The following is a 24,602-nucleotide window of genomic DNA, read 5'->3' as shown; positions in this document are numbered from 1 at the left end:
AAACGGGTAAAATAGAAAAATGCAGTTTTGAGGCCCCAAATGACCCCGAAAGCCCAAAAAAGGTCACAGGTCGTGGCTTAGCCACGAGTTTGATTTCTGGCGAGATTCCCTTTCCGGAAAGGTAAAGTGCGTCCCAATCGGACTCCGGAGGCCCATTTCACGTCTACTAGTCACTTTTCGGTTTCCACCTTTAGCACGATCCAATTGTTCTTGAAATTGGACCGCCATCTGTTCTACATCAGTCTCCTCCACCTCCAAAGAACTCGACCCCGAGTTCTCTTCAGGATAAAGAGCCTCATCTTCACGAAACTCATGCAGATCAGCAACATTGAAAGTGTTAGAAATGCCCATTGAATCTGGAAGTGCAACAACATAAGCATTATCATTGATCTTCTTCACCACCTTAAAAGGACCATATTTTCTGGGCTTCAACTTGTTATAGGTACCAACAGGAAATCTCTCCTTCCTCAGGAACACCATCACGTCATCACCTTCCTGGAACACTTTAACTCGCCGATGCTTGTCAGCTGCAGCTTTATACTTGGCATTAGTTTGTTCCAATTTGGCCTTAATTGATTCTTGAACAAACTGCACATCCTTGGCCATGCTTTCAGCAGCAACACTAACACCAAGAACTTTAGGAAGCTTTACCAAATCCACCACATGTCGAGGAACAGCAGTATAAACTAAGGAGAATGGGGACTTCCCTGTTGCACTATGCACAGCACTGTTATAAGCAAACTCCACCTGTGGTAAAGCATAATCCCATTGTTTGGGCCTATCTCCACAAACACTCCAAACCATGTTACCCAAGGTTCTATTAGTAACCTCTGTCTGTCCATCAGTTTGAGGATGAGCTGTGCTGCTACGGTTCAAAGCTGTTCCAAACATCCTCCACAAGGTAATCCAGAAATGGCTAAGGAACTTGGTGTCTCTGTCAGATGTAATGGACTTGGGTACTCCATGCAAATGAACCACTTCTCTGAAGAACAGTTTAGCTATATTAGAAGCATCAGCAGTCTTCTTACATGCGATGAAATGCACCATCTTAGAGAACCTGTCAACTACCACAAACACTGAATCCACTCCCCTTTGGGTACGGGGTAATCCCAACACAAAATCCATAGCAAGGTCCTGCCAAATATCATCAGGAACAGGTAAAGGTAGATAAAGACCTGTGTTTTGAGACTGACCCTTAGAGACCTGGCAGGTGTAGCACTTTCTTACGATAGTTCCTGCGTCCTTCTTCAACTGTGGCCAGAAATACCTCTCCTCAAGGCTAGCAATAGTTTTGTCTCGGCCCAAGTGCCCACTCAAACCCCCTCCATGCAGATCTCTAATCAGTTTTTCTCGCAATGAAGAACTAGGGATACATAATCGATTGCCTTTGAATAAATACCCTTCATTCATATAAAAATCTGCAACTGCATTATTGCTACTGCATTTGGTCCAGATCTCCTTAAAATCAGTATCTTCCTCATACAACTCCTTCAAGAGCTCAAACCCCACAATCTCCTGAGCTAAGGTGACCAGCAAGGAAGCCCTCCTACTCAAAGCATCTGCCACCCTATTAAGAGTACCAGATTTATGTTGAATCACAAAAGGAATTTTCTGCAGAAAACTCACCCACCTGGCATGCATCTTATTCACAGTTTTCTGACTATTAAGGTACTTCAAGGCTTGATGATCCGTGAACCGTAAAAATTCTCTCTGAATCAGGTAGTGCTCCCATTGCCTCAATGCTCGGAACACTGCATAAAATTCTTGATCATAAGTACTCCACTTCTGGCGAGCTTCACTCAGCTTTTCACTAAAGAATGCTACTGGTTTCTTCTCTTGTGACAATACGGCACCTACTCCCACGCCACTAGCATCACATTCAACCTCAAAAACCTTATCAAAATTAGGAAGAGCGAGAACTGGTGCAGTACAAAGCTTTTCTTTGATCAAGGCAAAACTCTTCTCTTGTTCCTCTTCCCACTGGAATTTGCCTTTCTTCAAACATTCAGTAATAGGGGCAGTAATGGTACTGAAATTCTTCACAAACCTCCTGTAGAAGGTAGCTAAACCATGAAAGCTCCGCACCTCAGAAGCTGTTTTTGGAGCTGGCCATTCTCTTATAGCCCGTACCTTCTCTTCATCAACCTGAATGCCTTCTTCTCCAACCACAAATCCCAGAAATAATAACTTGCTGGTGCAGAATGTACATTTTTTTAGGTTGATGTACAGTTTATTCTCCTGTAAAGCTACCAAAACCTGCTTCAAGTGCACCAGATGTTCTTCTTTGGTCCTGCTATATATCAGTATATCATCAAAATACACTACTACAAAGGAACCTATAAAAGGGCGAAGAACCTAGTTCATAAGCCTCATAAAAGTGTTGGGTGCATTAGACAATCCGAATGGCATAACCATCCACTCGTACAAGCCATCCTTGCTCTTAAAAGCTGTCTTCCATTCATCTCCTGGCTTGATTCGAATCTGGTGATATCCACTTCGAAGGTCTATCTTGGTAAACACTTTGGAACCCTCTAACTCATCTAGCATGTCTTCCAAACGAGGAATAGGGAACCTGTACTTCACAGTTATCTTATTAATGGCCCTGCTATCAACACACATCCGCCATTGATTGCCCTTCTTAGGAACAAGGAGGACTGGAACTGCACAAGGACTCATACTTTCTCGAATGAACCCCTTTTTCAACAAGTCTTCAATCTGCTCTCTCAAAATCTCATTCTCCTTGGGACTCATTCGGTAATGTGGCAGATTGGGCAAGCTAGCTCCAGGCACCACATCAATCTGATGTTGAATGTCTCTCATAGGTGGCAGCTCGTTGGGCAACTCATCCGAGATCAGCTCTTCAAATTCCCCCAATATGTTCTGCACTTCCTTGGGGATCACCACTTCTTCCTTTTCTGCAGACAACAACCCCTTTATCACCACTGGACAGAAAACCTCATATTCTTTAAAGGCCCTCTCCATCTCAAGTTCACTGCTAGACAAGGTTAGGAAACTCTCCACTTTCTTCACACCAGATTTCTCAAATTGACACACAGGAGCCATAGCAATTTTATGGTTATTCCACATAAACAACATCACATTGTCCCTGCCTTTATAAGTCACATCCACATCAAATTGCCAAGGTCGTCCAAACAAAATATGACAAGCATCCATATCAATAATGTCGCATAAAACTTCATCTTTATAATGCTTACTAATGGTTACCGGTACTTTGCAGGATTCAACAACTCGAACTTGTGGACCTTTCTTGACCCACCCGAGGGAATAAGGTGTCTCATGAGGTTGCGTAGGTAACTGCAAATATTCCACCAGTTTCTTGGCCACAAAATTTTCGCAGCTTCCATTATCCACAATTAAATTGCACACTTTGTTATTAATGGAACAAAGTGACCTGAAAATATTGCGCCGCTGCCCTTCTTCTTTAGGACATAATACAGCCCGCTGCAACACAATATTAATCTTCTCAGGAGATTCCTCCTCCGCAAACTCAGCCCCATCATAATCGCCATCTCTTCCAACTTCTTCTTCATCCTCATCATAATCATCTATAAGGGCAATTTGTCTCCTCTTAGGACACACGTTAGACATATGCCCCGGCTTGTTGCATCGATAACAGATATCTATTGTAGGTTTAGCATAGAGATTATTAAACCTCTGATTCGGGGCCCTATTTTGAGCACCACTAGAACTGTTAGAACTGCCCGCGCCTTTAAAAGGAGGATTAGAAGTTTTAAAAGCGTTTTCTGCTCTCTGCAGCGTGGTTGTACCCTTGGCAGTTGAGGCGTTAACCAAATCTGTACTCCTTTGGTAGTTATACCTTTGGAAGGAAGAAGCTCGTGAAGGCTTCTCCATCAACTCTGCCTTCAATGCTAGGTTCGTAACTTCGGCCATAGTATGAACAGTTTGTAACCCAATTCTCTCCTGAATGGAAGGCTTCAGTCCACTGATATAGCGAGCCACCTTCTGGCCTTCAGTTTCCCCTAATTCATTACGCTCCGAGTAGCGTAAGAACTCAGCTGTATAATCACCCACCGTCCTAGTTCCTTGGACACATTCTATGTACAGCCTATATAAAATCTGCTCATAATCATCTGGCAAGAACCTCTCCATCATCAACTGCTTCATTCTTCGCCATGTTCTAACACCCTGCTTCCTCTGCTTCTTTCGAGTGTTCTGCAATTTATCCCACCACACTGCAGCAGTACTCTTCAATCTCCATGCAACATGCTTAACCTGCTTGTGCTCAGGAACTTCCATGATCTCAAAGAACCTGTCCACCTGAAGCTGCCAATCTAGATAATCTTCTACACCCAAGTTGCCCGAAAAGAAAGGAATTTCGGCCTTGACTTTGCAATCTTGGTCAGCTTGTCCTTGTGGTTCATATTGTACCATATCTTCTTCAGACTCAGATTCTGAAGTATGAACAACAACCTCTCTACGTGGAGCCCTAACTCGCTGGCCTCCTTCCCTGCCTCTATTCCGATCGTTGTTGTTGTGGTTGTTTCTCTCTCCCAACAACCCACGAATTTCTCCAATTTGTTCGTCCACCCGATTGTTCATGGTGTTGATGGCAGCGGTAAACGCTGCCGTGAGAGCTTCGATATCCGATTTTGTGACTTCACCCATTGCTACGAAGGCAAATAAAAGAGACAGGGAAGACCTGCTCTGATACCACCTGACGCAGTCGGATTGATAACTAGGTTTACCAGCAATAAACCTAAGCAAAAGATTCTGGAGTCCACCAGAGATAAAAGAGAATAATCTCAATTTTATTGATAAAAGATGATAGATCCGTTCTGCAGCCGCTTGCGGCTGCATAAATAAGAGAAAAGTACCCTAGGGCGACTAACAACGAAACCCTAAGGCTCATGGATAAAAACGAAAACAACCCAAAATTAACTAAGAAAACCAAAAACGGGTAAAATAGAAAAATGCAGTTTTGAGGCCCTAAACGACCCCGAAAGCCCGAAAAAGGTCACAGGTCGTGGCATAGCCACGTGTTTGATTTCTGGCGCGATTCCCTTTCCGGAAAGGTAAAGTGCGTCCCAATCGGACTCCGGAGGCCCATTTCACGTCTACTAGTCACTTTTCGGTTTCCACCTTTAGCACGATCCAATTGTTCTTGACATTGGACCGCCATCTATTCTACATCAATGGATGACAATTTATAATGTCTTTTTTTGTTACAATACATGTTCTATGTATAAGACTAGTTCTATACATAAATACAGCTAATTTATACGTAAGGCCTTACGCCTCAAGGCAAGCGCCTTACTAAGCCTCTCCCGGCTACGCCTCAGCCTTTTAAAACATTAATCAGAGGTACCATTTAGAACCTTCACTGCCACGAGGGTTCCATTACTAAATATTCCTTTATAAACTGCACCAAACCCTCCTGATCCGAGCAAGTTGGTGAAGTATAATCCGAAGTTGTTGAGAAGTAAATCTGATGGGCTTTCTCTCTTTCCATGTCATTCAGAAATTTGTCCATTGTGAGAGTGAGAAAACTTGGTTTATCAGAAATCCTACTCTGATTCCTTTTCCTGCATACTGCAACCAATAATGTGATCTTCACAAAAACGACTACTGCAAAAGACAAGAAAACAATGAAAACCCATTAGCCTCCTAAAAGTAATTTTCAAGTATAACTAACCAGTAACTAATAAACCAAGAAGAAAAATAAGAAAAGGAAAACACACCGAATCCTACAAAAATGGCAACTAATCGTCCACTGCTTGGCGGTGTACTCCAGTAACTCGACATTTAACAAGAGATAGAGTACAGCAGAATAAATAGTATTCTACAAACTTGCAGATATGTAAGTGTGTAACAAATTAGATTACACGCGAAATGGACATTATATTTTGATTATTTTCAAGAAGAGGAAGGACAATGCATAAGAAATTCCATCCATCCTTGAGTTTGACCAATAAGACTACTCTAATGGTATTATGGTATGATTGGTATCCTTTCCTTATCCCATGAATATTCTTGAAGCAGTGTGGACTTTCCACGATGTCTCAGAAGAAACATGGTCGGCTGTAAGAAAAACATACGTCACAAAGTTACAGGAAGCTTGATCTGTTCTTGATCTGATTACTCCTATATAGTAATCGGTTCCAAAGTAATTGGGCTGGGCTTCAGCTTCTGCTCAGAAGCGAGGCCCCGTTGGGCAAGTATAAAAGAAGAGCCACCGATGGAAGCTAGAGATAGAGATAGCGGCGAACGCTAAAATCCTTAAGCTCTGTCTGCAGAGACGCAATGATTTCGGTGGAGGCGTCGGAATGACTATGTATTTCACGTATGAAGAACTCTGTCGTATCGTGAAGAGGAGAGCAGATAAAAGAAAGGCAACAGCACCATCCCCCTCTGTCAACCAACAGTCACCGTCTGCTGTGAAGCCGTGTAAGAATTCTCTCTTTTCGTATCGTTGTTAAAGATATACAGATACATGTTAATTTTATTTCTACAAATACAAATTCGTTTGCTTTATCTTTTAGTTTGGTGTTATAATCCTTCAGTATTCATATATTTGCTAGATTCCTTGATATGAATTTTAATCCATGTAAGAATTCTCTCTTTTTCGTTTCCTTGTTAAAGATTTACAGATACATGTTTTTAATTTTAGATCTACAAATACAAATTCGTTTGTTATCTTTAGATACAAATTCTTGAAGTATTCATATATTAATTCCAAAAAAACAAATCCCTATTTCAAACTGTTCGATCTCACCGATGTTGTACTTAATACTCTCTGAATTTACCTGTCGTACGATGGAATGGATGGCTATTATGTTCTGTTTTGGTTGTCCTTAGAATTGTAAATTAGGTATTAGCTGCATCTTAGCTCATCTGTTTGTAGGCTGCTTATTAGCTGTTGCAGTTTCCTCCTTGTTTTGGTTCCTCCTTTTCTTTTTCACTCTTTTTATCTTTGTTTGCATCTACTCAAGCTTTCATCTCTATTTCGAAATTCTGGGTCTTGAATTTAACACAATGTCTTTCACTTTTATCCTTGGACACAGCAAGACCAAAATTGTTGTCTATGTTAACATTATCACAATGAGATTTTGCTGCTTGTTTATTACTATTCATGTTTTTTTTTTCCTGGTTCATTTTTGAAATCTGATTCGAATTGATAAGAAGCTAGTGAATTTCTAATTAGCTAGCTGCGGTATGCTATTCATCTTCTTCTTCTTCCTCGTTATCCAATGATATAGCATTATAATTTTAACATTTCTAACCTTTCATGCTGACAAGAATGATGCTCCATAACAAGGAGTTGAGAAGTCTCATGTGCAGAGATGATTAGTTAGCGTGAGTGTTGGGTGTGTGTGTCGTGGATGTCTTTTGCTTCATGGATTATTTATGATGCGAAGAAATGTTGTGTCCATCACACATTATTCATTCCAATTCACCAACCAAATTTTTATTCAGCTATAAAACCCCTTACTAATTGGGAACTAGAACTACCGATATACAGAGATGGTATAGAAAAATTTCAATTCAACATTCATGTTAATGGCCCTAGCTATTACAATAATTACTAAATGTTCAGTTTGAACTCTAACAAGTTACGTAGTTTTTTATTCCTTTATAGCGATAACATTTTAATAGATATACATATTATCAGATATTGGAGATTACTAATTTGTAAAGTATTCTAATCGGCGGTGTATATGGATATTAATTTTGGAGAAGGTTTAGTTTGATTTTAGTTATTTTGTGACCTTAACTATTTATGTCTCACTGTGTAAATTGCTGTACGTATTCCATTCTCTAGCTAGATTCACTTTACCATGGACTATAACCTTTTACTGGATGCATGTGGAAGACCTCACTTTACCACGTACTCTGATATCCAACGTTGTTGTATTCCATTCTGTAGCTAGATTCAGTTTACCATGGACGAAGATCCTCACTTTACCATGCATGTACTCTAATTTCTAACATTACTGGTTATAAAAGTTGGTCATTTAATGATTTAAATGACATAGAACCAAAAAAAATAATAATAATAATTTTTTTTTTCTTTCTTTCTGAGAGAAGGACGTCAAGCTTTTATTGATGAACTTAATTCATACAAGGGTCATACAATGGGTAGCAACATAGTTGCTAAGAATAAAGGGAATTTGACCACTCCAAGAAACATCAAATTAAGAGCCAATTTAGCCAACATATGAGCAGCAAAATTAGACTCTCTATACACATGAGTAAAAGAGGACCCAAGTAAAGAATCATGAAGAAAGATAGAATCCTATAATTACTCACAGCAAGTTGACAAGCCCTTCTAGCATCTAGAGCTTCCACCAATGCCGGAGACAAAACCCTGTTAACTTTGCAGCAACAACCACCCACAATCAACCCATCAGAGTCCCTCCCTATCACCCTGATGCCGCCAGAACATGAATTCTTATCAAAAGCACCATCAATATTAGCTTTCAACCAACTGGAGGAGGAGACCAAGGTTTAATTACCCTTGGACCCTTGGTTAATAATAGACTTGATAACAGATTTGGAACGTATGGAGCTCTTAATTTTTATCCCAATTCTGGAACGTATCTAGCTTTTAATTTTAGCTAGATTGTTGATGGTATACCAGTTCACTCAACACCCTTAACAAATATTATCAAGTGGCTTTCGATGAATTTTAATGGGAGCTCTTGATTTTTCTGAAAATTTCAATGGAGTTTAGAGAAGAGGCAGTGGTGATTGTGTTTGAGATTCCATTTTGAAATTGTGGAAATTGATTTCGTTGATATGGCATGTAATATTCATACTCAAACATAAACCGAGGTCCTCTTACTTAAGAGTGCACAGAGGCGATAGAAGCAATACATGAGATTTTGGGTCTGGTGTTTAGGAAAAGAAGAATAGATGGAAGAAAACAAGAAAGAAGAACGAAAGCGAGGAAGAGCAGTACAGAGAGAAGAAACAAGTTTAGCTAAAGACAAGATAAAACTCAAAAATTTGAGAAAAAAATCATGTGAGTTTTCTTGCATGTGACCAATCAGTGCCCAGCAAAGGGGTATTTTAAGTATTACGTTCTAAAAAGCAGGAACAGTTTCGAAATAAGGAGAAAACTTTCTGGTGTTTGATTGGTCATATGTACCACGTGACTGGTGTCTGACGTAGGTAAGAATTTTTCTGTTGCATACCGTTGGATCTCATTATAGCCACGTGGCATTACCTCCTTCAAAGCTTAGGTAGCTTAGGTTATTTTGAATAAAATGGAAAATGAGTTGATGGTCATTTAACTTGAAAAGACTCTGGAAATAATTGCAGCTGCAACAACAAATCAATAACAGTAAATGCACAAAAAAGTGTCTTGGACTATATGCAGTACAGAATCTAATAATATCAGTGACTGATGTACTGAGAGATGAGCAGGTTTGGCAGCTTAAATTCTTAAGCTTGTTCCTGTTTTATATGCATTGTTTGAGTGGTTAATGCCCACCATCATTAGATTACTTAATCTAAGATCTAGCTAAGTGGGTTCGATAGGAAGGAATAGTTTGGACTTTGGAGGTTCCAAACTAGAGCAAGTCCTAAAGACTATTTGTTATTGATTAGTGCATAAAAATCACAACTTGTGTCTCAATTTTCTTTAGGAACTATAATTTCTGGAAAATTGGAATAATAATCACCTGTAACCGCTGATAATTGGAAACTCCTTGTTTTTCCTCTGTGAAGAGACATTCCATTCCCCATGAGACCCTCCAAAGGCACAAAGAAAGAGGCATTGGTATATTTGTACCCAAGACTATGTGTCTGTGACAATTTTTTTTTTTTTTTGTCAAACTGTTTGTGACAATTCTGTATAGTTTGATTCTTTAATCTTCCATCATTTGAAAGCAGATAGATCTTTGTCAAAACCATTTAAACAAGACCATTTTTTTCACCAAAATTGTTGGCCATTTCATTAGCTAAGATCCAATTGAGGTATATGGCATAACCACTCAGAATATACATTTTACGTATTTTTCGAATGTATATCAGTCCCAGATTAACTGTGAGATTTGGTTTCAATGCATCACAATTTCTAATAGTGATTTGTTTAGTGCACCAAAATATGTCCTCTATTGAGGTCCAAATTATGCAATTTCACAGTTCCCCTATAATAATATGGCACTTATTACTGTTAAAGAAGAGTACAATAAGATTTATCCTTCAAGCTGCAAAAATGGATCAGAGGGGGTAATAAGCGAGCCACCGATCAATCATCGCATAACATTCCTTAGCTTTGTACTCTGGAGCCACATGACCCGCACCCTGCATGAAGCGCACACATATAAATTTACAACTTCCATATAATTTACATTCTTTCCATAACTACAGGGAAAATAACTCAGGGAAAATAACTAAGGGGTAGTTCTTGCCTTTACAGTTGCATATTGCAGATTGTAGTCAACGTTTGAGAACTTTTCTGAGTATCTGCATGAGGAAAGCACAGTAAATTAGTCACAGAATTTTTGTAACAAAATTCTGGAATATAAAGAACACACAAAAGCAATAAAATGTTGAGAGATTTTGCTTGATCTTACCCAGCAACTTGACCATCTACATACCACGGCCGCCAAATCTCACTATTTGTCAAATTTAGATCACGGATCCACTCCTGGGTGCCGATGTGTGGAACAGACATGTCATGGTCACCACTGCAATGAAAGTTTTATAGGCATTGTTTTGGAAGTCTCTTAATAGTTATTCCAGGAAATATAAAACTGAATGACAGAAAGAAATTTATAGCGGGACAATTGTGGTTTGCAGCTACAAGATATGTCACCTGTATATAAGAGCTCGAAGGTTTGTGTTACTGAGATTCTTATGATACTCAACGCTACTTGTGACGGTCTTTGTGTAAGCTATGCTCATATTACACCTCTTCCAGACACCAATGGAGTTCTGTTCAGAATCAAGACATTAATCAGTTGCTGAGAAATTGCTAGGTACTTACTGGTCATACATTATTCAACTGGCATCTTATAACTTTCCTTTCAGGTAATAATTAGAAGTTTGCATACTAAATACCTCGCTGACATTAAGAGCTTTGCGGACACTGTGGTCATTAGCCCACACACCCAAGATCACGTAGTTGTAGTACTGTTAAAGGAGGAAGTAGAGAAGTTAGACTCATTAACTCACCAATACATATCTCTCATAAGAAATGTACTCGAGTAGTTACCCGGCACCACAATGCAGGAGTAGATTCTGTTAGAAAATTCTCAGGTAGTTCTCGGATTGATCTTCTTCCTTCTTCTTCTCTGTTGTTTGGTAAGGCCACTTGACAATTGGGTTCCAAGACATGCATAATATTAATTTGAAGAAGCAGCTGAAATGTCAAATGATTTTCTTAGTTTCTATAGACCATAGTAATGGCACAAAGGCATCTAACTAAAGATCAGCTTTTGCCTCTCTGACCTGATCAATAGTTGCAAGATCTATCACACATGCTGTGTTGTTATCGTCTACATTAACGTAATCACCGCCGCAGCTTTCTTTGGTAGCCTGAAAGACCACAGATGCATCAAATTTAAGATTAACTTAGTTTAAACTAACTTTCCAAACAAAAAAATTCTGAAGAAAAAAATTTCGAAAGGGAATACCTCATAAAGTTCATCTGATATGAGTGTCAACCTGTGTGCAAATGGGTTCACTGAGTTGACATCAATGAAGTCATCAGTCTTCGGGTTTCCAAGTATATAACCCTATAACATTACAAAGCTCAATATCATTATGCCTGTTATTTTTTCAGAGTTATTAAACAAGAGTTGAATTTACAAATACTTTTTCCTACTTAAAGCAACCAATTTGCATGTATAAAATGCATCAAAGTTTTGGAAATGAAAGCAAAATGAAAACATCCGAGTTCTGGAGAAAAGAATTATGTACTCGAAGGTTTAGATAGGGCTCCACTCCATCATTGTTACCTGCAGCAAAATTTTATTGGAAAACTTGTAAGAAAAAAAAAAACTAAAATACATAATGAACATATTAAATTTACTTTCCATGAAAAGTAAAAAAAAACACCGACCTCCAAAGGTCATCAAGTATGTAACTTACCATCAAAAAGTTTTTGTACTATTATAGGAAGAGGAATTCCTGAATAAGAATCGCCACCAATGTAGAGTATATTGTTCAAATATTGAGGATGAGCCAACAGCCACTGAATAGCAATTTAGGAAATAAATAAGCCTTAACAATACAGCAGTCCATATGAAACATACATAAAACATTTATGGTTTTGCATTCTTTGCGTTCACTCCTTAGTAAGGTGATGGCGTTTGACATAATTGACATCTTGGTAATTTGTATGAACACTTGTCATTCCAAACAGAAAATGCATGAAAAAAGAGGTTTATGGATTAAAAGGCAGAAAATCATGACTACATTTGTATTGATAACATTGTTTTGGATACGAAGATTTCATAATTTATTCATCATTGTCAAAGTTTAGGCTTTGGTTCTGTTAGAATTTTTCTCTAGACATTCCGCATACCTTCCGCAGAAACTCTACGCTCTGGTCCACGGCATCTTCATCATCTATATAGTAACCTTCTTGGGTTGTAGAGTAAGAGAATCCGGTGCCAACAGGTGAATCTACATATATTATGTTGAGGCCCTGCAAACGTCAATGCTAAGCTTGAGTTAGATAAACATGGCTAGAAAAGGAGTAGTATTGAAGCAAGCATATGAACTGTCAAACTGTGCACCTGTGTCCATGCATATGGGTTGACATGAAGTGAGGGTAGACTTCCATTGTAATCTACATATGTGAAAGATAGTGGACCTGAAAAAATGTAAAAAGAGAATCAATGTTGTAAGTTCTTGAATATATATCATTCCTCCTTGTCTCCATCATTGTCACTAGGAGCCTGAATGGACAAGACTTAATTAAGACTCAAAGAATGACAATGAATAAACCCCAAGTCCTTGAGTAGTATTCTTGTTGTTGGATTTTCATTTGGAGTTTTTCCTTGGACAGTTCAAACCCATTTCTGTATCAACCCAAGCACAAATACACTGTATTCTGTCATGATTTGGCGCGATGATGACTGGGATTAAGTTAGTTTGGGAATTTGGGAGTGCAGAGACAAGTGGTCCTTGCACAACTGAGAACGACAACTAATATATGCAAAAACGGTGGTGATGCAGCACTCCTATTAAGTACAAATGACAAATGACAAGATTAAAATTGGTTATACTCATTGTCTTAGTTCAGTTTCACTGAAAGATGATAGAGTGCATGTCAGACACAGACATAGATTCAACTATAAGCATCTGTATAGAAAATGCTTAATAGATAGTTAGCTTACTACCTACAATATTTGACTCAGGTATTTTCGCCAACACCTTTTCTGCACTCAACTGAACCAACAATCTAAGCTCCACTATTTCTAGTCTTTGTTTTTGTACGTGAAACTTTCTTTTCTCTGTTTTGTAGGCATTTTACTAGTGATAGAGCAACTAATATTAACAGAAAGAATCTGTCTTGATGAAACTAGTTTGTTTCATGATATGAGAGTGACATTTGTAATGAAATTATTGTGAAACACATTACACGCTAAGCTAGTATGTAGTGAACTATAATGTATGATGGTAACACTTGCACTTCTCTATTTGCTTTTTATGTTTTCTTGTATCTTATTATTAGTTCAATTCTCAAACTTAACCTCACCATATCTTGACTTTCCATGACTAGTAATTGGTATTTGAACTAGTATGTATTGAAGTAGCTAGACTAAACGATTGTATAAAAGTTCCATACCACTTTCATAAAAGAAGGCAGAGAGAACAGAGCAGCCAGGGCCTCCAGTGAACCAAAGCATAAGAGGGTCTTCGGAAGGGCTTCTCGTCGACTCAACAAAATAGTAGAACAATTGGGAGGAGTTTGAGTCACCCACACCCACATACCTACAAAACCCAATTACTCAGTACTGCTTCTACAACCTCCAGTTGAAGAGTTTATCAAGGAAAAAAACAACTCAAATGCAGCAGCTAATATAAACTTACCCAGTTTCAAGTGTGAATGGCAGGTCCCCTTCAAAACCAGGTAAACTGGTGACTATGGTTTGGGAGGTAGCAATCCCACAGAAACTTGACAAAAGAACTACATGCAAACACAATAATGGACCGATATATTTCTTAAGACATTGAAGGTTTTCTGGTGCCATTGTTGGTGGCTCTTCTGCAAAAATGCAGCAGAAGACTAGAAGTTGATGAAAGGAAGAGCAACAGGATCGGTGTAGTCTCTTGAAATGTGCTACATTAGAAGTGGTGCAAAATATAAGGGACAAGTTGGTGTATAGTTCGCCGCCGAGTCCAACTGGTATAAGAAAGTTAGTTATGCAACTGTAAATAATACTTGGTGATGAAACTTCGTTAAAACCTTACAAGCACGTGTGCAATGCGGCGTCATTTTTTAACTGAAAAACTCGATGACTCCATATGAATGGCAAAAATGGTAGCTAAAGAACATTAGCTGGAGAAGTTTTCATTCCAAACTAGACGCCTATTAGTTTTATATTGAAATCAACACGACAGTCCCATCTTCGATGCATTTCCCAGGGCCAGACCCCAATCTTCACATTTAATAAGAGCGGAAAAATAAATCAGAAAAAAAAAAAAAAAAAAAACGGTGGTGGGTGTGGCATTTTTGGATTGTGTGTTTCGGATAGGATTATTATTATTATTATTATTATTTTTCATGAATATATTCAAAGTTCAAACGATCGGATTGGATCAATATCAGTGTTACAAACAGCAGAGCTTATGCATTTTTTTTAATGCAACAAAGAAAACAAAAACTACATAACAAACTCACGAACACAACGCCCTCTCAGCTAATTCAAATGGAACTTTTGAGACACAGAAAAATAGAGAATTAAACTAAATAGAAAAATTATTATGAGTATGACCCAATGAAGTTATAAGAAGCAGAGCTTATGTATTTGAAGTTTGAAGCTTAACTGTTTTATTATAGCCAAACTGAAAAAAAATTCACTAGCAAATATTACCCTAAAACCCGTGCACATTTTATTCCAAGCAACTAAAAGTAAAAATTTTGCCTAAAATTGCTCAATTGTTGTACAAATAAAAATTGAGACTAATTTGTTCATGCTTAAACGCATTGTTAAAGGTTTCCTCAATATCATATAATTGATGGATCAAATTTCAACATGTGCGTTGCACCAACCAGAGTTTTGATAGGTTCATAACTAAAATAAGCACGTGAATCAATCAGACGGGATCCAACCTTTTCTTTCCTTTAATGGCTGCGCAATAGTGACACTGACAAGTTAGCTGCTACTTAACTTTCAACAACTAGAATTGTATAAACTCCCAACTGGGTTTAGGGCTCTAAGCTACAGCGCCTATTGTTGGTACAAAATCTGGAATTGAGCCGTCAAGGTTCCAAGCAGTTCGTTCATCAACTGGAATGGATCAAGGTTCCAAGCAGTTCGTTCATCAACTGGAATGGACCCAACTTTCCAAAGGTCCCAACTCCCAAATAGAAACCCTAGCACCTCTATTTCGACTCCCTCGGGTATAACATGACAACTCCAATTGGCCTAAAACATCTATATTGCTGTAACCAAAAAAAAAAATCTATATTGACTCCCACATAGCAGGGCATGAGTTCAAAGTATTGTTAAATCATTCTCAGCTTAGATTAGAACTCATCACAAACTGATCAAAATTACAAGATTTTCTTTCCGATATAAAATTACAAAACTTTGCAGGAACTGCCCCCTCCGATGGGAGAAGGTGGTATATTCCTTCTCATGATCTTGGACTTGGTCAACAAGGGCCTCAAAACTCAAGACCATAATCCTCACCAAGACTACTAAATCTATCGTCATTTATATAATAACAACCAGTTTTGCCTTCTGCCCCAGAGATCAATATCAACCAGACAACAAATCTTCTGATACTCACCTGAAGTTGAGATTGGCAGTACAGTAGAGGGCAATGAATCAAGTTATTCTACTGTGGTAGTCCTCCTTTCTAGCAGTGATTCCATAAACTCTAAACACAATTTAGGTAGGGGTAGAAGATTATGTGATGACCCACTAAAAATGGTCTCCCAAGGCCTTTGTGATGGAGCATATGGGGCTAACAATGTCTGGTCTCTCTTCATCTCAAATTGCGGTAGTTCCCCATAGATAGATGCATATCCATATCGCGCTGTTAAAAAATAATCATACACAATGTCAGTACAAGTTATGAAAATGAGGTTCCCAGATGCAAAAGGAATATTGGTTATAACCCCATCAGGCTGATTTTATTTTCTCACCAACTCAAATGACATTAACTATTTTAATCGTTTGATATTTCTACAGGAAATTCATGGATGCAGTTTATTTGACAAAGATAGACCAGTAAAAAAGTTTTACCTCCCTACAAAAATTAAATTTTTCCTGATGTACACGTAACTAATGTAAATATGTATGCCTTATCAAACTAGATGGATTATCATCTGATGCAAGTGCAGAGATAGTGTAGTAAGAGGAGCAAAAGTAATCACAACAGAAGCTGGGGTAATTCAAAATTACCATATTATCTGGTTATTAAACCCATTTATATTAAGGATACGTTTGATAAATCAAATGTTTTTACAAAGACACTTCTCTTCATAAGAGTACGATATGCAGATCAAGAGTTACTGATGTAAATAAGTCATAAAGACGAACTATATATTTCATTCAAAGCTTGCAAGTTTCAACCTATTCTGCCTGAAGAGTTTGTTTCATTACAAGACTCATACAATTTAGACCCAGGTAGAACATTTCATGTGCGACTAGAATGGCTCTTAGGCCTAGAGTAAGTCAACAGTCATTCTTAAATAAGTGATCCTCATTCTAGGGTACATGTCTATAATAATGCATCATGGTAAAGATCTGGTGCTAGTTTAGTATAGTTCACTCAAAGCAACTCCAATAACTGTATTAGAGGCAATGTCTCCAATAACCGTATAAGAATATACTCTTATACAAGTCCGCGTAACTCATCATTACCACTATATACCAAGCAAAAAAAGAATTAAGTTTTTAAACTGTCAAGAAATGAAATGCGGCAACAAATTCCATAAAGCAACCCACCTGTTTCGTCAACGGCAACACGATCCTTCCCCCTGGTCATTCTAAGTTCACGTGCATCGTAGTCATATGGATCAAAGAGGATGTACTCATGATCGGCATTTATATAGGCAAGCAAAGCTTGTGGTGATTTTCCATCCGCTATACTTTGTTGTTGAAAGGAGTTCCCTTTAAGGAAAGCAAGTCCCCCTCCCTTGGCCTGCAACACAAGCACAAGGATTAACACACTTCATTAAGGAATGAAAATAACATCACTTAGAACAGAGCACAGCATCAGGAACTCACACATAACATGTATACACATCTATATTAAAATACCAAAAGTTATGAATATATGAATCAAAAACAAAATCTTCCTTGAGTTGAACTTTTCAAAGGACATAGATTACCAGAAAGCAAAGGTCCAGACACAAGTAAATGCAAGCAGACCATGAAAGCAGCACGCTAGTAAATCCTAAAGTTCCCTGTTTTCATGACTATTTAGTTGGTATTCATGGAGGTATACATCCCAAAACGCATCTTCAACATATCCATATCAACCCTCAGATGTTTTAGACAGTGCTGTGTCCACGACATTCATATCTTTGTGGACAGAAAAAATAATAATTAAGTCAATGTTTCATGGAGATTAAAGATGAAATAACACTGCATAATCATTACTATACTATGCCAAATGGATTCCAAGACAAAAAAAAATGAGGTAGCATATATCAAAAATGCTCCCAAAAGGAGAAAGGATTCAAGTATATTATACCTTCCTTACGGACCACATAGCCAATGGAACAGGATCTGTTGCATTGAATAATAAGATTACCCCATCTTTTCCTTGAAAAATTGGTTCATTAGAGCCCATAAAAGTAGATGATTTTGGCAAATGGGCAAGAACTGCAAATGATGATGAATCTTTCGCACACGTAACATCTGCAGGATATATAAATAACAGAACATCAATTGCAATGTTGGACACTAGTTTCATCACTATCCCAATTAGTAAAAGGACCATTCCACTTGACATAGATTATATATAAGGAGGTAGATTGTTGCCTAAGATGCTCTGAGCTCTCATGAGTTCAGATACCAGTCAAGCTAGTTTAAAACATTATTGGCTCTTACTGATTGGGTTTCATATCCGTTAGGATACATTATACTGAATTTTACACCAGTATCAAGATAGAAACGTAACTCAAGTCACATTTATTATATCAAAAACAATAGTGATCAGGTGAGGAGGAAAAGAAGAATAAATATACACAACAATGAGAGAAGTACTTTGCAACGCTTAGGAGTTATAAAGAAAGATATTTAAACCTTCTATGTCAAGCTTGTATGACCAAGACTCAGACAGCTTTGACATGCTCCACACAGATAACTGTGGTTTTGAACCCCGGGAGATAGACAAAAGATAGTCCGAATTCCCAGCAAAGGAGAGGGTCACAATTGGCTGAAAGAGAAAACAAAATGCATATCTATACATGTGAGAGGAAGCAATGCAGAATCTGTAGTAAAATGAATTTTATCAGCTGAACTCAATAGTTTAGACTACTGTCAATATAAGATATGCAGTGAGATAAATACAAATAAATAAATAAAAAGAGCCATATTCTAAAGATCTCCCCATTTCAGGCGTTTAAAAATGTTTGAGACCCCTTCATAAAAAAAAATATAAAAAAATAAAATTTAAGACAGCCATCCTCAATAATGGAGTGGCAAGGAGGTCTGAAGTTCTTACACAAATTTTCATTATAAGAATGCAGTGCCACTTGTCCTAATCATACAGGTTCAATCAGTGAGGTTGATTAGAAAGCATAGCTGGTTAATTATTATAGTATAAGACCTGCTTAATATTTTCTCTCTTAAGCTTGAGTTGTAATTTTCTTGATTCTCTTTGTAACTAAGACAGGAGCTTGGGCCCATTCATGGCTTCCTCTCTGTGATTCTTGTATTACAACCTTGCTCAATATCAATAGATATTGAAGGTTTGTTATGAAGCAATTCAAATGGTCTTGGTAGAAGCCAACCCAAATGAAAAGATTAGAAGCTAGACAACAGGCCACATATCCCTAGTTTGTTTTTGAAACAGTATTTATTTCTGAAGACAGATTAAAGTAAAGACAAATAGAATCTGACAACTCACCATCTGCATCTCTCCAAGCACAGCCACAAGCATGTTGTTCACAGGGTCCCATAGTGTGATTACAGTTTCAGCTGCAACAGCCAGAACAGAACCATCGGCAGAAAATGCAGCAGCTGTCATTGGCTTTTTCCTGCAAGGTACATCATAATCCCTAAGAGAGAAATCTCATAACCGTTCCTATGTCTTATGCAGATACCAATAACCAAGAGTTCTAACACCAGGTTATCGATTTATGAAGATGAACATGAACTGTGTTTGTCATTTTCTTCTTCCAGAGAATTTATTGAATTTTGTTTTGCCTTTCTGGGTTTTCCATTTATAAAATCCATACATAAGGTATCAAATTGATGATGCAGTTCAGAATATAAAACTTTATCACCAAGTTATTGTCACATATTCAACTGCCAGAAAGGAGAACAGGGTGAAGGCCCTTGCAAGAAAGTTATCTTCCAAGGTAGAAGAACATACTTGTATGAACCTACAGCATAGCACATCCACCCGGAATGCTGTAGTGTATCTTGTTTCTGCTGAATCTCGTCACTGCAAACCCAAATCTGAAGCATTGAAATAAAATCATAAATCTCATAGGAAACAGATTAACAAATGTGCTATTGATCTCAAAATTACCTTGAAATCCCCACCATATGATGAACTGACAACCATTTGACGGGTAGGATGAAAAGCAAGAGCAGAAACTCCAGCATCCCTACAAATGACCAAAAAGAGTAAACATTAATTATCCTCTGATGCATACTCCACAAAACGTAGAGTACAACCTAATTATTACGTTTATTCAGCTTTAAAACTTTGAAACATGTAAAAGATTGTGAAAATCACAAAAGGGAAGACTTTTGCTCAGGTTAACAAGTCCAGCAGCGATAAACAGTTTCTCACTAGAAGGATCTCAATGAGTAATTGTGTAGAAAAGAAAGTACACAGTCCAATTTTCTTAGTAGATCAGTCAAGGTCGAACCTGTGAGGTTGATACACAATGGTGGACAAGTTGAAATTTTTGTTCTGCGAATCTGATGCCCAGAACTTAAGACACACAAGACCACCTATTCCATCCTCAGGAAGATTAACTTCCACTGTGCTCATCATAGAGCCATCTCCAGACAGAGACACCAAAGTCACTATTACCTGCAGCCATGATATTCCAAGATATGGTAAAATCAGCAATCATATGTTGTAGAAGATACGTGAACTAATGAGATAGTATCAAGTAAAATGAGCAGCTTACAGAGACTTCATCACCCGGTTGATGGTTTCTCTCACAGACTTGAACCTGCCAAACATACAATCCAGAAGAATTTAACTAGCATGTCATCAAAATAGAGCAGATGCTCTCAGGCCAAACACATCTATCTCTATCTATATACTATTTATATACATTTCATGTTAATGTATACTGTCGGAAAAGGGATGGTTCAATTACATGATAAATCCAATTCTTAGACCCCTAGGCCCAGAACTAATAGAACCAGAGCAATACCAATTTTTTAAATTTACATGGAGGGGGTTTGTTTGCAAAAAAGGGGATGCTAATTTCAATCCCCAAAAATATCAAAAGGACACGATTCAATTATGCCCAAATCAGGCAGAAATGTATTTATCATCAATGAATTGATGTCACAACGCTAATGAGTTAAATTCATCAGAAGGATTGCTGCTGTGGGAAGCTATCAATGTGGGAAATTGCCTTGGAAAGAGACATAAGAGAACAAAATGCAATAAAAAGATCTTTGTACCATTTAATCCATGAGAAACATCAAGTACCAATAAAACATCTTTACCTCAGAAATTTCACGGTCATCAAACAAGCTGTAAAACTGGATGCGATAGTTCTCTGTACGCAAGGCAACTAACCCATCAGTGTCATCAAAGGCAAACTTGCTGCATATGCCTTCATATACGTCCGGAGAAGAAAAAGGGAGCTGAAAAAGAAAAACAAAGTACTTAGAAGCTGTCATACTATTTTATCGTCAGATAAAGCTGCTAAAAGTACTTCCAAGGAATGGAACCACAAATACAGCAGCTAGCCTGCTAAACTATAAAGAAGGTAGCTTCAATACCAGTCTACCATATGTCATATCTGGCAAATTAACATTCAACCTGGACGTAGGGCTAAGGTTCATCTCAGGCCTCAAGGCAAGACGACTCAGGAATGCCTTCGGACAATAGTTTGTAAAAAATTTATCATGCGTATTAATCCCTACCAACTTCTAATGCCAAGTTAATGATATGTTTTTTCATGCTTATGCATTTGAAGTGTCAAGTCCATGCCTATCATAGCAGATTCTAAAGGCTCTGAAAAATTAATAAGCAATCAGGTTTTTATTGCACTTACCTCACAAACAAAGGAAAAAATCCCTCTTGTTGCATTTGCAAGTTTTTGATATTATTAGCAACATCTATATTCAACTTATGTGTAGTCCTGTCCTAAATTCTAATGGTGTACACTGTCACCAATTACTACTACCTACTATATAGTGAGTCAATAGCACACTATTATAGTCATTGAAAAAAAAAAGTGTGAAGCACATCAGAATTTACAATATAAACAGACCTTGATCCCTGAAATAGACTTTGTGATTTCCATTGAGGGCATTTTTAGCAAGTGAATTTGATTATCTGCACAAGATAGCTGAAAACCTTATATCAGTCAAACAGTAGAATTGATAACTTTCTTATGGATGGAGATTGTGTATGCTAAAATACTCCATCAGAGTATCTTGAAAGTCATACTTACAGCAGAAAGTGAAGGATCTAGAGAATCAGTTAAATATAGAAGTGGAGATCCAATTCTTGGTAAAAATTTCTTTTTCCCTGTGTCTAGCTGCCAGTCCACAAGAACTCCTTCCTTTCCACCTGAATACCAATATTGTGTCAATGAATGGTTACATAGATGTTGTAAGAAAATTGACAAAGTCGAAAAAAATATTATTAAAAAAATAAAAATAAAACAAGAAGAAGAAGGAAGAGGATGGAAAAGAAAAGAGCAAGGCTTTCCAGACCCATTTTCACCTGACAGCACTCAAAATCCACACACCTGAATATAAATACGCTCCATCAGAAGAAAAACGCAGGAGATTAATTCCAGTAGGATGCCAATGCCAAGTGGTGCAAGAGTCAGCATCATCATCTCCCCTGATCCCAGGTCTTCCTTCCTCATCATTCATTGATCCCTGATTTACTAGTTTGTCACCATCCGAAAATTTACGGTTACCAAACCCTCTCCAGATTAGAATTCTCCCAGATGTATCACCTGCAGCAACTAGCCTCTTTGTTGGATGAAGTGCAAGAAGTGTAAAATTTCTTGTATGGTGTAGTGTAATCTTGGCCACTGGGAGTTTAGAATCTTTAGCAGGGGCTCTCCAGATATGAAGCTTCCGCTTGTTCCGGATGCCAAAGAATTTTCCTGAGGGACTGATAGATATAACTTCTGGTTTCCTTGTCTGTCAAATTAAGCAACCCTTTGTCATACATCTTAAATTACAATAGGAGCGGAAGAAAATTGGAATGACATAACACATTATTATGTCCTGTGATCACTCCCTATAGACCAGAATTATATTCAGACCAGATTATTTTTAATTTAATTTTTTATCAAACAACCAATAACTGGAACTTCATTTCTCCAGAAATCCGTTTTGAGCCACTTGAAACTAGTTAAAGTAAAATACTCCTAGATAACAAGTTCCAGATGCTATGAACAGAGTCAGGTGTCAATTCTCTTCAATCTTTTAAAATGCACAAAAATAATATGATATCAAATAGTAACAGAGAAAGAGAGAGAAACACAAACATAATATGAAAATACTTAGATGAAGGGCATAACAAAACACCCCCCAGAAAAAAAAAAGTTCAACAGATTTTAAAAGCATTTTCTTGAGCTACTGAAGTTTCATTATACTTCTAAGACACACATCTAATACTGCCCTGCTTAGTCACAAGTTCATGCTACAAGGCTTGGTCACAGATGCATGTATTAGCATCAATGTCATGGACTTCAAATGTTTTACCATTCCAGTTTGATCTTGATAATAATATCAATATCTTATAGCCAAGAGATACATCCCCAAACAGATACAATCAAGAAACCCACACATTATCTTCTACCAAAATGCCATGGAAACACAGTCATCAACCGATAGAAAAAAGTGGGAAAACATAAAAATTATATTACTTTATGCAATGACTAATAACAAATGATTTCTTTTTAGTCCGCTTCGTACATTCATTTCCTTCGTATCACATTAAACCCTCATCAATCCCACATATATGCAATAACAACAAAGCCAATAACTTCAAAAGCACATAAATTTCAGCACACAACTACCCCACCTCTGCGAGAATAACACCAGCCAATCGAGACTCAGTCAAACTACACTTGCGAATCTGCCCACGCAAAGCCTTGGGTGCATTGTCTTGGGTGGTGTTTTCAACAGACAAATAAGCAAAAGCATCCGCCGGCATCACCTTCGAATCCGTTTGGCCCAACAACAATGCCGGAATAACCTGAAAAAAAAAAAAAAAAAAACCAAAAAAAATCAAATTTGTATACTTGACCAAACAGAAAATCAAGAGTGACAGAAGGTATTACCATGGAGTAAATAGGCATTTTGATATCAATGGTCTTCATCAACTCGGCGGCGGCAAAGTCCCAATACCTAACGGTGCCGTCAAGCGAGGCCGTCCAGCAGAAGCTGAGGGCTTTGTTACCGGGAACCACTATGACGGCGGTGACCAACGCCGTGTGGCCCTCCAACGACAGTATCTAATTGACAAAAAGAGACATCAATTTCAGGGGGTGCGGCGTGAGTGTAAATTGAGGAAGGAGGGGAAACCTACCTGTAAGCCGGTGGAGGTGCTGAAGACGGAGACGGCGGTGCCGGTGCAGACGAGGAGGCGCTTGGCATCGTTGGAGAAGGCCGGTGGGGCTGAGACGTAGCTCTTGCCGCCCCCAATCATCTTCGGCGGTGGAGTTTGAGAGTCGTCGAAGTAGGTTTGGGGTTTATGGGGTTTAAGGGGTTGTGGTGGCTACTCTCAACTTTTTGTGTTTCTTTTTTCACTGAAAGCGGAAGCCCTTGCCTTGGGTTCTTTGGGCCCAACGACTAAAACGACGCGGTTTATGTTTTTTTTTTTTTTTTTCTTTTGGTATTTTTGTGCTACGTACTCTAATAATTAAAGAGACCGGTCTTTTCCTGGTCATACGAGAGAAGCATATTCGAAGGTTGAAAATCTATAAGTGGCCGAAGAAATGGTATATGGAGCGATTGAGAGCAAATGACAGAGGTAATTCAATGTACGAAATCAATGTCTTCTGTGCGTTTAGAAGGAGGAGTACTCCT

General features: G+C 38.1%; 2 protein-coding genes across 3 annotated transcripts; both read right to left on the bottom strand.

Annotated features, from left to right (window-relative positions):
- Positions 1-10,036: 10,036 nt before the first annotated feature.
- On the bottom strand, positions 10,037-14,296 carry LOC112197242 (serine carboxypeptidase-like 18). The gene is made up of 14 exons (XM_024337861.2): positions 14,032-14,296; positions 13,787-13,932; positions 12,732-12,808; positions 12,518-12,640; positions 12,082-12,184; positions 11,911-11,948; positions 11,625-11,726; positions 11,440-11,526; positions 11,204-11,350; positions 11,050-11,121; positions 10,805-10,923; positions 10,563-10,676; positions 10,398-10,452; positions 10,037-10,290 (listed from the first exon to the last, which is right to left on the bottom strand). Exons 1-14 carry the CDS (start codon positions 14,190-14,192, stop codon positions 10,207-10,209), a joined length of 1,428 nt encoding a protein of 475 aa, XP_024193629.1. The 5' UTR covers positions 14,193-14,296; the 3' UTR covers positions 10,037-10,206.
- Positions 14,297-15,665: 1,369 nt separating this feature from the next.
- Positions 15,666-24,333, bottom strand: LOC112197241 (WD repeat-containing protein 75). Of its 2 annotated transcripts, none has more exons than XM_040518285.1 (16): positions 24,103-24,333; positions 23,855-24,028; positions 23,596-23,769; positions 22,301-22,706; positions 22,001-22,119; positions 21,818-21,895; positions 21,045-21,185; positions 20,492-20,536; positions 20,225-20,391; positions 19,879-19,957; positions 19,720-19,805; positions 19,252-19,402; positions 18,426-18,558; positions 17,872-18,038; positions 17,121-17,316; positions 15,666-16,206 (listed from the first exon to the last, which is right to left on the bottom strand). In XM_040518285.1, the coding sequence occupies exons 1-16, from the start codon at positions 24,220-24,222 to the stop codon at positions 16,001-16,003; spliced, it is 2,442 nt and encodes an 813-aa protein (XP_040374219.1). In that variant the 5' UTR covers positions 24,223-24,333; the 3' UTR covers positions 15,666-16,000. The 2 variants fall into 2 exon arrangements, with proteins under 2 accessions (XP_040374219.1, XP_024193628.1); XM_024337860.2 differs by having other exon boundaries at positions 19,252-19,381.
- Between the last annotated feature and the right edge of the window lie 269 nt (positions 24,334-24,602).

Source organism: Rosa chinensis, chromosome 4 (genome assembly GCF_002994745.2).
Source record: "Rosa chinensis cultivar Old Blush chromosome 4, RchiOBHm-V2, whole genome shotgun sequence".
NCBI classification, from domain to species: Eukaryota; Viridiplantae; Streptophyta; class Magnoliopsida; order Rosales; family Rosaceae; genus Rosa; species Rosa chinensis.
The sequence above is the reverse complement of the archived record's forward strand: the minus strand, read 5'-3'. Positions and strand labels throughout refer to the sequence as shown.

Coding starts and splice junctions, on each gene's coding strand:
- LOC112197242 (XM_024337861.2), bottom strand. CDS start 14,192: ATGGCACCAGAAAACCTTCAATGTCTTAAGAAATATATCGGTCCATTA. Junction 11,727..11,910: donor AGCCCTATCTAAACCTTCGA/GTACATAATTCT, acceptor GTAATGTTATAG/GGTTATATACTTGGAAACCC. Junction 10,291..10,397: donor TGCAATATGCAACTGTAAAG/GCAAGAACTACC, acceptor CGCTTCATGCAG/GGTGCGGGTCATGTGGCTCC.
- LOC112197241 (XM_040518285.1), bottom strand. CDS start 24,222: ATGATTGGGGGCGGCAAGAGCTACGTCTCAGCCCCACCGGCCTTCTCC. Junction 21,896..22,000: donor TAGATCCTTCACTTTCTGCT/GTAAGTATGACT, acceptor TAAGGTTTTCAG/CTATCTTGTGCAGATAATCA. Junction 20,537..21,044: donor ATGACCGTGAAATTTCTGAG/GTAAAGATGTTT, acceptor TATGTTTGGCAG/GTTCAAGTCTGTGAGAGAAA.